The sequence below is a fragment of the Neocloeon triangulifer genome, unplaced genomic scaffold (assembly GCF_031216515.1).
Source record: "Neocloeon triangulifer isolate White Clay Creek 2 clone unplaced genomic scaffold, ASM3121651v1 ptg000012l, whole genome shotgun sequence".
Taxonomy (NCBI): Eukaryota; Metazoa; Arthropoda; class Insecta; order Ephemeroptera; family Baetidae; genus Neocloeon; species Neocloeon triangulifer.
This window is the reverse complement of record NW_026775554.1, coordinates 14,278,998-14,292,463: the sequence shown is the minus strand read 5'-3', so window position 1 is coordinate 14,292,463 and position 13,466 is coordinate 14,278,998. Positions and strand designations below refer to the sequence as shown.

At 36.8% G+C, this 13,466-nt stretch overlaps 1 protein-coding gene across 2 annotated transcripts in view; it reads right to left on the bottom strand.

Annotated features, from left to right (window-relative positions):
- LOC132197763 (glutamate receptor ionotropic, NMDA 2B) overlaps nt 1-13,466 on the bottom strand; it is a 67,543-nt gene that overhangs the window by 25,231 nt on the left and 28,846 nt on the right. Inside the window, exons 1-2 of one of the 2 annotated variants that reach the window (XM_059621291.1) lie at nt 12,760-12,899; nt 4,650-5,013 (exon numbers count right to left, since the gene is read on the bottom strand). The exons of the other annotated variant lie outside the window; for it this stretch is intronic. Of the exons in view, the coding sequence (XP_059477274.1) occupies nt 4,650-5,007 (358 nt within the window). The 5' untranslated portion in view covers nt 5,008-5,013; nt 12,760-12,899. Of the gene's footprint in view, nt 1-4,649; nt 5,014-12,759; nt 12,900-13,466 lie in introns of those variants that run through there. 2 annotated transcript variants of the gene reach the window in all.

The following is a 13,466-nucleotide window of genomic DNA, read 5'->3' as shown; positions in this document are numbered from 1 at the left end:
AGCGGCAGCTCGCGATTCGCGCTCGTCATTTGCCGAGCAACAAACAATCTGCGAATTCCCAGTGAGTGCAAATCTATCTCGCGAGAGAGCAATACCGCGAATGGCTTCGTTCAATGTCCAGATTACCATATGGAGCGATTTGCATTAGCCTCTCGAGCCAGCAGTGCGTGTGGCGTTCCCGACGTGTCCGCCCGCCCGCCGACAGCGCAGCTCGCCGCTTTTTAGGGAAACATTTTCCGAGAGCTATTTGATGGTGTTGCTGCAGACTCGCCCGAGTCGCGGTGCGGCAATTAAAGCAGCGCCATTTTGCACACCAGGATAAGTTGGTTAACAACCGTTATCGGACAATCGATGCAGAAAATGAGGCAGGCCGAGGCAGGCATTCCGGGCAAATACTTGATTTTAGTGTTACAAAAAGTGCAAACAGTTTTCAAGGTCCCTAGATTATTTAATCTCGTGTTCTGGCTAATTTGGTTAAAGTGGCATTGGAATCAAATAATTTTTCAATATTTGCTTCGCTAGTAATTTAAACTTCCTGAAAGGATTCACATAACAAGTTTTAAAAATAAAAATAACATTTCCGCAAAGTAAAACAAACAAATCATGTTTACATATTTTCAGGAGCAAGTTTTGGCTGTGTATATTTTTCAAAATTTATCATCAATTGCAAAAAATTAGCGAAACAATTTAAAATTATAAATTTGAGTGAGAGAAATAATTTTGCCCAATTTCAGCAGACCAGTGAAAACGACGCAGCCAGCCAAAACGAAATTACATGAAAAACCACTCGGGAATTTTCTAAATATTCATTCAACTTTCAGGCGGCGGCGAAAGCGGATTTTCACAAGCTGCTGGGTCCTTTGTGGTGCTTTAATTGAGTTGTATTTATTTGCATTTTAATTGGTTTTGTAATTATCCAAATTAAAACAGTCTTTTCAGGGGAAAAACGTTTTTTCCGTCTCTTTCCTGGCAAAAATCAATTCGTCTAGACAAAAGAAGTTTACTTTGACAACAGAAATGTGAAAAAATTGTATTATTCCAGCCGGTGCTGGTTATGGGTCTTAAAATAAAACTTGTTGCCAACTCTTGTGCGTTCTCCTCGGGTTGCGTGCCAGCAACGTGCAATCGGTTTTATTGAGCAACATTTTACTGCGTTTAAACACAAGAAGAACAACACAGTAACAAGCAAAAGCCTTGTTTTCCCAGAGAATAGTACCAATTGTGAAATTCTAAACCTTGCAATTACAGAAAAAGAATTTCATTTTTATTTCATTTCATGATATATTTCCAGCTATGTTAGCATATTATTATTCTGGGAAAAAGTTATTTTTAAGTCTTAATAAGACTTATACAATCGAAAATTTAGCATTATGCACCAATTCATAATGTTTTATAATTTAATTTTTTTTAAATTTAATTCCAAAATACATGCATGAAGTTTATGGAAGTTAATAAGTTTTCTAAAATTTGCTTGTATTTAAAAATATACGTCTCTAGAATAAATTTATAATGAATTATTTGTATCAAATTAATCTTAATTCGCTGAAAAGAAAGTACGTCCTTTCCATTTGCGAGTTTGATAGTCCTATAAATTAAATTTAGGTTTTAGGAAACATTTTTTATTATTTTATTTTAGCGATGAAGAATTTAACAACCAAGCAAATGATTCATGATTAACTTTTCAAGGTATATTTCGCTCAAATCTTAATTGAGTGGCTTAGATGAAGGCAATTGGCAGCTGCTATTCGCAGGATAGCCTGCTGGGGGTTTATTTGCATTTGATTGCGGTGGAGGAAATGCAGCACGTTCCAATCGGAATGCCGCGCGGCCACATTAATCAACTGGAATCCCGGGCGTGTTGTTGTGTAATGAACTCTGCGTGTTCTGAAACGCGAGTGCGCTTTACCCGGCCGGCAAAGCAGGTCGGCGGTGTTTGCGCCCGATTGTTATTACCTTGATGCACAGCCGCGCGAGACGAAATGCTTGCTGTACACAATCTAGAGTAGTCGAGCAAACAGCCGTAAATAGAGTTGAGAATAATCCCTGCGAAATTGGATATCCCGCGCGCGCGTTCACCTGCATTCATTGTCGGCATGCGGCTCAAGCCTCCGTGTTTTATTTAATTTTCCGCAAAAATATTTTGCTTATTTTAACTATAGAAGCTTAGTCCGAAATAATTTTCCCAATCAGAAGTGGTGAGAACAACTTTTTCTAATTTATAAAAAATATTAAAAAAAATCAAATTAACATCTGGTAATCTAACTGATTGAATCAAAGATTTCACCACTCCCAAGGTCCGCTCATCAGCAAATTTCGATTGTTGCCGAGCTCTCTGATTGGGTACAACTTTGCTTGTACCCAATCAGAGAGCTTAAGCAACAATCAAAACTTTTTTCATTGTTGCTGATGCACTTGACCATTCCGATATGAAGATTTAATGCAAAATTAAAAATGCCCTTAAATTGATCAAAAAACTGTTTTCTGTAATGAATTTTTAATTCTGGTGAGTTTGAATTATACATTTTTTTTTAACTACAAAAATATGAAAATAAGAAAAAAAAAAACATTTAATTATAATTATTCCGTTTTAACCCCCAACCCTTTTTGTCAGTAAATGCCCCCAGTGTTATGGCCCCGTAATCGTGGAGCGGCACACCACTTTTATATCCTGCCATTTCGAGGGCAACAGCTAAATTTTGCAAACGAGCAACGATGGTGCGATGCGTGCCCTGTGTGTATTTACTTTAGAGGAGGAAATTAGCGTGGCAGTTAGACGGCCAGCAGAACACACTGGTATAGTGCAAAACACACACGCGCGGGGAGCAAAATGTCCGCAACCCGCAGGGGTCTCCCCGACTAAAGGCCACTCGTACGTATCAAGCCATCCGCGAAAGTTCAACTGGGTTAATTGACTAACAACCAACTTCATGCGCGGTGCCGACAATTCGTCCCATTTATATTGGGCACCTCTCCAAATTACCCTTGCAAATTCTGATTATAGCCTTCAATTAAATTTATTTCTTGTCCGTTCGTTTGCAAATGGCACAAAACGCGGGTTATTTTCGTGCTGCTGGCATGAAAGCTTTTCATCTCCATATCCACCTGTTTGACCTACATTGCAAGGATCATTGTGGGCGTTGAATGCATCCATCTAGAATTGTGTTAATCGTAAAAATGTAATTTTTCTTGCAATCCTTGTCAAAATAAAATAATATTTAAAACTACATTTCTTTGTATTCAATAGAAATACAGACTTAATAAATCCTATTTGAAGAATTTGCCTGAAATTTTGCAAGAATGCAAATGAAACCATTTTTAATTATGACTCATCAGTGATAGTGAAAAAAAATAATGAAAATTTAATTAATATGATGTGCTTTGATATTGATATTAGTCATTATAAATGGTGAACTTGCAAAAAGAAATTTGCAATAAACTTTAGCTTTTCTCAATCATTACTTATGATACCACCATATGGATTAATTTATTCAAAAATGAATATCTCCTATTTGTACACAAAAATTGCATTTTCAAAATTTTACAAATAAAAGACTGCAAAAATTAAACAAATAAAATAAAAATTAACTGCAGAAGTTTAGTAAAAAAAAAATAATTTAAATAAAAAAATATTTTAATTTTATAATATCTAATTAAATACTTATTAATTGTAAAATCTAAAATTACACTAATGGATGTATCTTAATATAAAACTATTTTCAATTCAATTTCGCTTTTCGTAGTTGCGTATTATGGCACTCCACTAGTAACTTTGCTAAATCACCCATGACGTGTTGGAAAATGGAACCTAATTTGCTTGTTGACATCCGAGACGCGTCACTTACTTTATTTGGCAACAACTTCGACAGCCTCCGCTTTGTCTCTTCGATAAACAACAGCCCCCGTAATTTGGCACGCGCTCCTGCGTCTCGCCCGTCGACGCCGAAGAGTCAGTCAACTCCTGTCAATTTCTTTTGTGTCACCGCGAGTGCACTTTTTGGTCCACTGGGCGCGTCTGTCTCTCCCTATCGCAAGATAAAGGAGCGGAATTTGCGCCGTCATTAGCCATACGCGCGTAATCCAACCGACTGGGGTACGTCATCTTTTTCTCATTTTCAAATTTACAGGCGAATGCTTTTTATGAATGCCGGTGTTTTTCATTTCGTCTTTTGTTTCCTCCGGCATAAGAATGTCTCTTTTCTCCTCGCAGCGACTGAACCCTTAATTTATTTTGCATATCTTGGATATTGCTTTTGTTTGCTGGAAAAATTTTCTTTTATTTCTTTCAGATGAGATATTTTTTGTATGAACCAAACCATCCAAAAATAACCGGAGATAATAAATTGCATTTCTTGTCTTGTCAAGCAAATAAATGGGGAAATTCAGATATATTGTAAAATTCTAACGTAGTCTCCGATTTTTCAGCTCTTTTACAATTTCTTGCGCAATGAAAATTATTATTGATTGAGAAAAGGTACTAGATACTAGAAGGCCTAATTTTTTATAATATTGTAATAATTATATTAACATGTGTGACAGGGAGATATGATATTTTTTCTTCTTCATGTGTTCAATGTATTTAATTTTTTTTTTTATCCAAATCAAATTTAAATTACTTGTAAATATTTAACTTTTTTATTTCAGGGACAGACCTGTCGGGCTGGGCGTCAAAGTCATGTTGATCTGCCTGACCTGCTGCGGGCCGAAATTGAAAGTCTTGAGGAAATCGAGTTTCCGCCCGCGAGACTTCTGAAACGAGTTGAACACCGAGTTGACCGCCTTGGTGTACTCGCGGCGGCCGAACGAGGTCTGCGGCACAATGAGGCCGATGTTGAGTTCGGGGTCGATGGGCGAATGCTTGGCAAACATCGTCTCTCTGATCGGCTCCTTGGGCTTGCTCTGGCCCAAGGTGATGCCGCCCTGGCGCTCCCTGCTGCGGAAAGTGGTGCCGCGCTCCCCGGCGGCCAGCAGGCCCAGGGCCAGGAACAAAACGGCCGCCCGAAACGACATCACCACCTGTGTCATCCAAACCGAAATTCGTTCAGGACCAAAAATTTTGAATGAATTTAAAAAAAAAAAGTTGGAACTTTTAAGTAGAAAACTGTTTTTCAAGTAAATAGATTGTGATTTCTATTTTAATTTTAAGCAGACGGATGTGTAAGATTTTAAAAATATTTTATGCTTTTTTACCAAATTTTTTAAGTAAAGTATTAACATTTTTTTTTTAACTTCATCATATCTTTGAAAAATTTGTCAATTATGAGAGCAGTTTTTGAATCCTCTTAAAAAGAAAAATAATTGACTTTTCCTAAAGGAAAAAAAAACAAATTGTTATTTATTACACATAGGTTTTCCTGCTTCTCTTTTGGAAAAAAAAAAAGGAAATTTGTTCTTCAATTCCTTCTGGGAATGTAATTTGAGCTTTATTTCTTTTGCAATAAAACTTTCCTGGTAGAGGAAAAAAGTAATAGATTCGTTTCCACGTCTCGTTTGACCGACAGAGAGTGTTCAAATTTGAAGAGAAGGACAAAAGATTCAAGCGTGCGGCAGATCGCGCGCCTTCATTGAGAATTGCAAAGAGAAAGTCGAGCCTTTGAAACACAATCTGCGGCGCGTGGTTGGCGTCGCTCGCTCGCTCGCGCGCGCCGATGATCAAAAAACGGCAAAAACCGTCTGCTGCAGGGATATCGCGCGCAGTCCTCCCCAGGGACGGTGTGAAAAACAGTTTTCATTTAAAAGGTCTGCTCGGAAACACACGGACGCTCTCGCACACAAACACACAGCACGGCTATGGGACATGCAGCCTAATATCAGAAAAAACGAAAAACACACGCTGGAGAGAACACGAAGATAAAAAGGAAAAGCGAACAAAAAGTCTACCAGAAGACTGTGCAGCACTTTTGAAACTCTTATTTCCTGATCTGATTGATTTAAAAACACATAAAAATAAATGGGATTTATTGTTGATATAGTTTGACAGAATGACAAAATTTGAAGTCGCAATGCATTGAAAGTGACAAAAACAAATTAAACAGAATTTTAAAACATTTTTTCTTTTTTATATTTTAATAAAAAACTCATATTATTAGAAAAATAACTTAATTTAAATAAAATAGTGCCTATTTAATGAAATTATTAAAAATAAATACAAATAAAAATAATTTGATATCAATGTGGAAAACTAAACAAAAACAATTTTTAAGCTGAAAAATTCTATAAATCCATGTGGGATGAAATAGATACAATTTTTTTAAAACCTTTCTTCCACTTCATTTTGTGGAAAATTTGTACAATCAGGAAATTTAAAATTTGTAAGTTTCCGCTTCGAAACAGATTTATGTTATTGCTAGCAAAAAATCAAACATTAAAAAAATAGACGAACAAACACAGTAAATATTATTGAGTTGCATGCACTCCTTCAAAAATTGTGAGTTTATAAATGATCTGAGAACTAGAATTTTACTAACTTTATTAATTTCTTTTATCCTACAGTATTGATGCATCATTTAAAATAGTAACATTGGTATCATGGAACAGTTGAAAATTCATGGTCATATTATGCACTGTCACCTGCATGATAGGGGAGTGAAAAAAGTTTAGTGCGTTTATTTTCTTTTATTTCTTTTGACGTGAAAATATTGTTTTTCAAAAAATTATAATTTCAGAATAAAATTTAATTCTTTGTTTTGTGCCTTACTTTTTCATATTTAGGTTTTCAACACTTTGCACGTTTGAAAACTTCACTTACAATATTTCCTAAGTTTTCCAATAAAACCTCAACAACATTAAAATGTTTTCTCAATTGCATAATTCTGGCGAGTTGAAAAGTAATCAAGGTTGGCCATTTGAAAGTTTGCAAGGAAGCAAACAAAAAGCCAATTCGCCATAGTTTTTTGCGACTCCGTTAAATGCCAGCGCCCAGGCATTCGTGAGCAAACAAAGGTTGAAGGCCAATTATTATAAATGAACTGACTGAACAAACAACGTTTGTCTGCACGTCGGCGAGTGCCGCCAATTATTAGCACACCACTGACGTAATATGCAATTGGGGGCGGATTAAAGTCGGAGTGATTGTAATCAACAAGCCGCCTTGCTCACTTGACGCCAGCCCAATCAGCCCATCCGTCATGCGTCGAGCCGCATAAATTCGCCTCACCATCGTCTTTGACACACTTTCGTCATCAAGTGGAAAATTAATCAGCATTTCCCGCGTTTAACCTTAAGGCGATATTTCCCCTGAGCCAATAAAATTGCGTAAGTTGTAAAAGGGATCGTTGAATTTATTTCTGTTTAGTTGCTTTGTCGCTGCGAGCGATAAAAAGCGAAATAACGCGCGTTCTCTCAGTCTGACGCACAAGTTCTGTCTCTCACGTCGAGGGCCTGAACAGGACGGAGTGTTAAATTATTTTTATTATTGCTGCCGACGTTCTCTTTTTGCACCTAAAGGCGAAAGAAGCTATAAGACAGCGTCGGCTCCTCGTGTTTCTCTCAAGCGTCATCATTGGTTGTTACAAACGCCTATTGAAAAAGTTCAAGAAGTGATCGATAAAGCTCTTCAACTAATGACGTGAATTTTATCCCATTTTGATCACTATTTATGGTCATAAATGATTTGAAATTATCGCAAGAAGGAGCTAGAAACGATTTCTTTTCCAGAAAATGATCCAACAAATTATGAGAACTTCTGATGAGGGTTTACTTTTTATAATCAATAAAAACGCATATTATATTGTAAATGTTGTAAAATAATCTATGGTTTTACCGATCTCAAAGCTGCCAATTTGTTATGAAAGTGAATAAAGAGAAAAAATAAAAAATAAAATATTAGGAAATTTTCGCCACAGACGCGATTATTCTCCCAAACGAAACAATATTAAATTGTGTCCGTTATAACTGCTTTAAAGCTGAAAAACATGTGATTTACATTTTTAGTTTTTTTTCAAAAAGAAATTCAAATTTTTTTTTTTTTTTTGCTCGCAGTTCAAGCAAATTGGAATTATTTTATCTAGCTCCGACCAGCTCCGACGACGATTATATTATTCAAATAAGATGTTAATTATGTTTTTATTAAAAAAAGAAGTTAACAAGGTCACGCTTGCAAACGATTCAAAAGTTCATAAGGCAAAATTAAAGGAGAGAAATCGAGTCTTGAGCAAATTTCCCCCTCATGTCCATGAAAAACTTGTTTTCTGGCAAACGATGGCTATAACTTGGAGCAACACGCAATCATAAAAAGTTACAGCTGTTCAGACAAACTCAGTTTAGCATCATTTTTTTTAATAGGAGATAAATCGCTATTGACGTGATTCGCAAAGAAGAATTCTCCTTCAGATCCACCGGTATAAACTATTCCCCCTTTTTCAACAACCATTTGCATTTATACGTCAAAGAAAAGTTTCTCGTCGCAGACGACGAAATGTCATCAAAATTTTTTCGTCCTTTTACGTGAGTTATGCATTAACGCCCCGTAATATAAGAAGGAGAAAAGATTTCCGTGTCTTGAAGAGTGAGAGTCGTTTCGGGCAAAAGGAAAAACAAGCTTGAAGTGCCAAGCTGTTGGACCAAAAAGGAGTTGAGAGAAGAGGACAAATAAAAAGGCCCAAGAAACGATTATAAAGTGGAACCGTTTAATTGCTTTCGAATTTGTGGAAAGATCTCTTGAAGCTTATTGCATTCTCAAAACACCACTCTCTGAATTAATTAAAACACTAAAAGCGACTCATCTGATTTTGATTAGAGAGGAAACAAATAATTGAATCTCCCAGGGAACCTTATTTGCAAGTTCATTGAGCAAAACCCTTCAGCTAATGGAAAACGTTTTTGCTACTGTAAAATAATCAAATATAGAAGTCCTTTTCGTCCTTACCTTAATTAACAGTACAAAATGAAATTAACAAGCGTCTCACGAATTAAGCTGAAATTTAACACCCAAGTAGGATTTCACGAAAAATATAAACAAGGATGAACCAGAAGAACCTCAGTAGGAGAAAAAAATTAAATTAGACAATTACACTGCGGTTTGCTGGTATTTTAAAAAGTAGAGGGTTTCTTGCGTTAATCCTAAATACAAAAGGGAGGAATTGGTAATAAAAATGGGAATTTAAAAACAAAAATTTCACTATGTATTGGTATTGCTTAAATAGAACCTTGCAATCGTCATAATTTTAAGATTTTTGGAGGTTTATTCATTTAATTGATCTTAATAAATTTTACAAATTAATTTATCTTCAGATGATAATAATTTTTGTATGGTATATGGAAAATTTAAAGGTGTTTAACTGTTTAAACTTCTAATAAAATTTTGCTCAACACACAGTAAGTAGTGAACATATTTTTTAAATTCATGAATTCATGAAAGGCACAATGTTTCCGTTATTTTCCTTCAGCGTGAAAGGCACATCAACATGAGCACGTGTGCTGCCTTGAGCAAACACACCCGATCGCAATATGCATAGAATCAACAGGGACACACGGCCTTGTAGCGGGTGCAGGTCCGGGAATTGATGGTCCAGGAGAGAGTCAACAAAGGGATTGTTTGCCTCGCGTATAAATAAGCAGGGCTCAACGGGCGACCGTAAACGAGTGTGCGTTTTATGGCCCATTTTTCCGCAGTTTCGCCAGCTTAGCCTACTTATGACACCCGCGAAACAAAGGGCACCTGCGGCCTGCGCGCCAAAACCGATTGGAATCGCCCCGACAAAGCACAACAATTGAATTGCGCGCGACTTTCCTCTGATCCGCTGGGAATAACTACTTGGCCTCTGTTCTATCACAGTGGCCTGGTATCGGCTCACGCTGATTGTAAATGGGAGGTCGCAGTTGGAGGTACTACATGCATAGAGTGCGCAACCAACGACTGGCTGAGACAGGCTGAGAGAGTAATGAAATGATCCCGGGCGCCAGATAAAAGGATGCAAGCGGCGCATGGTCTGGCTCGGCAGAAGAGCGAAAGGGAAATGATGAAATTGATTGCCGGCTTCTACACTGCGAGCGGTTTCTTTCAAATTAAAAAAAGTTTGTGAGCGAAATTGAAGTTCTGACACAATAAGAAAATGCATAAGTAGAAGCAAAAAATTAGCTTTGGATGCACATTTTTCTTCCTCTTAATTTTAAACATACGTTAAGCATTACAATAATTTATATATTATTAGTTAATCGTCAATAAGTAAATTTTTAAATTGATTTCCAGACATTTAATTATACGATTATAGGTTAAGAATAGCGATAGAAGGATTTGTATAGAATGCTATAGAAATAATTATTTTATTTAACTCGGTTGGTCAATTTATATTCTTCATCTTTTTTTAGCATTCATCATAGTTGTGAAATCAATAATTAAATATATCTTACATTTATGAAGTCCTAGGCCATTGAAAATCTATTAATATTTAAAAATTGAACGTTTTATTAATAAAAAAGTATTTTATTACAATAATGGTTGTTAATACTAAAAATATTAACTTTGCTTGATAACTTTAATAAAAAAGATCTTGATTTCAAAACAAAATATTTTCGTAGAAAACAATTATTATTGATTTTGTGTAATATCCCAGAAAGGTGAAAAAAGATTATTAAAACACCGCTTTTATTCAAGGCAGTGGAGCAAACTTTGCAAACAGTTCTGCGCAAAATCGGCTCAGCTCTTTCTAATTGTCCAAAGAGACGAATCGAATTTGCAAGTGAAACGCATTGAAGTGGGGAGGAAGTCAACTTTTCGATTCAATTAAGGCAAAATACTTAAGCCTCCAGATGAAATTAAATTAATTACACGCCTCCAATCGACAAACGTGGTGATAGGGGGCGAGTGCAGACGTCTGATATAATATATTCCGCGCACATTCCATTATCTTTTGCTTCGCAGGCGGCTCGAGAACAACACCAGAGCAGCCGCCATCAGAGTTCACGCAGAATAAATAGACACAGTCATCCATCGCCACGCACAGAGCGGCGGCGGTGCTGCTAAATTTAAATCAAGGTAGATTTTAGGCTTTGTTTGCTCGTAGAATAAGTGAGGAGTTGGTGGTGATGGTGGGAGAAATTGCCTGCGATTCTACCCCGTCAAACGCTGCCTTACAATGGAAATAGATCGGTTTTGAAGCCCAATTTGCATTTCAAAGATGCCAAATTGATTACTGCTTCTGCTTTAATTCAATTAGTATTACACGCAAATTTAATGTAATAAAGGATTAATGAGTCAATTTTAAATTCTATGTATAAGATGAGACTGTGTAAAAATAATCATAAAATATTTCTTTTAATTGGCAAAACAAAATATAAACAAGGCAAATTTAGCAAAAAAGTACAAATTAAAAATTTGAAATTGCTATAAGGGTTTTAAATAAATAGTGTTATGACTATGTGTTTAATGTATATCCTAATATTTACGATAATTTTTTTTTTTAACTTTATTTGAATTTCTCTAATTTATGCTGTGCAAATTCAAAAATCAAACCACGTTATTGCACGTGTACCAAAGTGACACACTTTCCGACTAACAGAGATGCATAAGTAATGGCGTCGCTACTAGAGACGTAGGACAGTGATTTTTTCCTTTAGTTATGCACACAGCTGTTGATATTTTTCTTTCTACAGTACTGCATTTTATTCCGTATAATGTACGTGTGCATCTCATTGTCGCTGTGTATTAATGGCCTGCTACCCGCGTTGCACGTCTGCTCGACGGCACAGCATCGCAAGTTGAGCCAGGCGCTCTCCCTGCCCCATTTCCCGGTGATGCTCCGCACGCTCGAGCTGACTGAACTTTGCTCAGCGAGATATTTCGTAGTAACTAAAGAAGTCTGTAGCAGAAACTCCGAAACTGCTAATTAAAGTTGCTGAGATTAATTGAAATTTACTATAAACTCTCATACACTGAATATTCGTGAGCAAAAAAAAACACAATGAAAACGCAGTATTTTTAAGAGGCGTCCATCATCAGATTTATAATCATGGGATTAATTTGGGTATTTTAAATATTTATTGACACTTTTTCACCAGATGGTTCCGTAATTTAAGGAAAATGATGAAATATAAAATTTATCTACAGTTTATCTTAAATTAAAGAATTATTGGTTGGTTGTAAATTGTTTTTTCTTCTATAGAAATAAGAGTAATTATTTAAGTGATGCACCAATATTACCGCAAAATAAATATTCTCTGCTCAATAAACACCCCTGCTCTACAGAATTGTAAGCTATGCTGAAAAATGGCAGGTAAAATTCCCAATTTATAAATTTACTTTAGTCCTAAACCACTTGTTAATAATATATTATTGTAAATCATATCGATAACACCCTAATCAAAATTTTTGACCTAATTAAATTAAGCTATTTAATCATAGTAATCATACTAAAATTGCTTATTTTCTACGAGAGTTTGGCAATTTATTTTTATTCAATATAAATGCCTATACAATTAGTCTCTCCACAAGCAATGAAAGAAGCACAAAGATTATTTAGCAAACGAAAAGAATAAAACATCAATAGTAATTTTGACCAAATAACATCGACACCAGCAACCGGTGATATTATGTAGGCCGCACGTGTAATTACGAAGCGGCCGCAAAGCATGCACTCAAATTAATCCCATAAACGGGGGTTTAATTAAATCAAACACATCCATCTATAAACGGCGACAGCACAACACGATGGGAACGGACAATAACAATAACAACAACGACATTATAATATAGTCTTTGGCGCAGGTGGCTCTATATTGCCGCCCGCATGCATTTAGATCCAACACCGAGAAAAGAAGAGTGACCTGCTGGCGCGTCGGCGGCCGAAGAGAAGAGGCAAACTCATGATGTCGACAGCATGGTCGGCCAACACACAGCTAGGAAGGAAGGACAGAGAGAGATAGGGACAGAGAAAGAGAGAGATGCAGAGCACTTTGGCAGCCAGCCCGAGATGAAAGACCCAACCCTTGCGCTCGGCACCCCCGGACCCGACGGTAGGCATGCGCCCCTCGCGGCCCCGAATGTGTGCCACACACCAGCAGCCCAACTGGCAGGCCCCAGCGGTTTCCATGGCGACGCCAAGCGGCCCTCTTTCGCCACCAGTCACGCCCGATTAACGCGCCGACTTGGACTTTTTCTCCATTCTTTTCGGCGGCAAACCGACGACGCGTCCACCCCGACCGACCGCGACTTGAGCGATGGCAAATCGCTGAAAGGAGTTGGATTGATTAGGTGCGACAAATTGCCGCTCAAACTTTCCATTTCCTCGTCTCGCTTTTTGCCTGCCACTAAATTGATTTGTTGAGAAGCTGCAAGACGCGTGCCGACGGAAAAAGTTTTTTGGTGCCGGTCACTCTTTTATTGGTTTAGAGGAAGTTTTTGGTGATTGAAGTTGATTTCCTGATTCACTTTAGCTGATTTAATTTAAAATAAAAAATATTGATTTTTTTTTCAAATTGATTATAAGTTCAAAGTTTATAAAAATGGTTATATTTGTTGTAAGTAATTTACA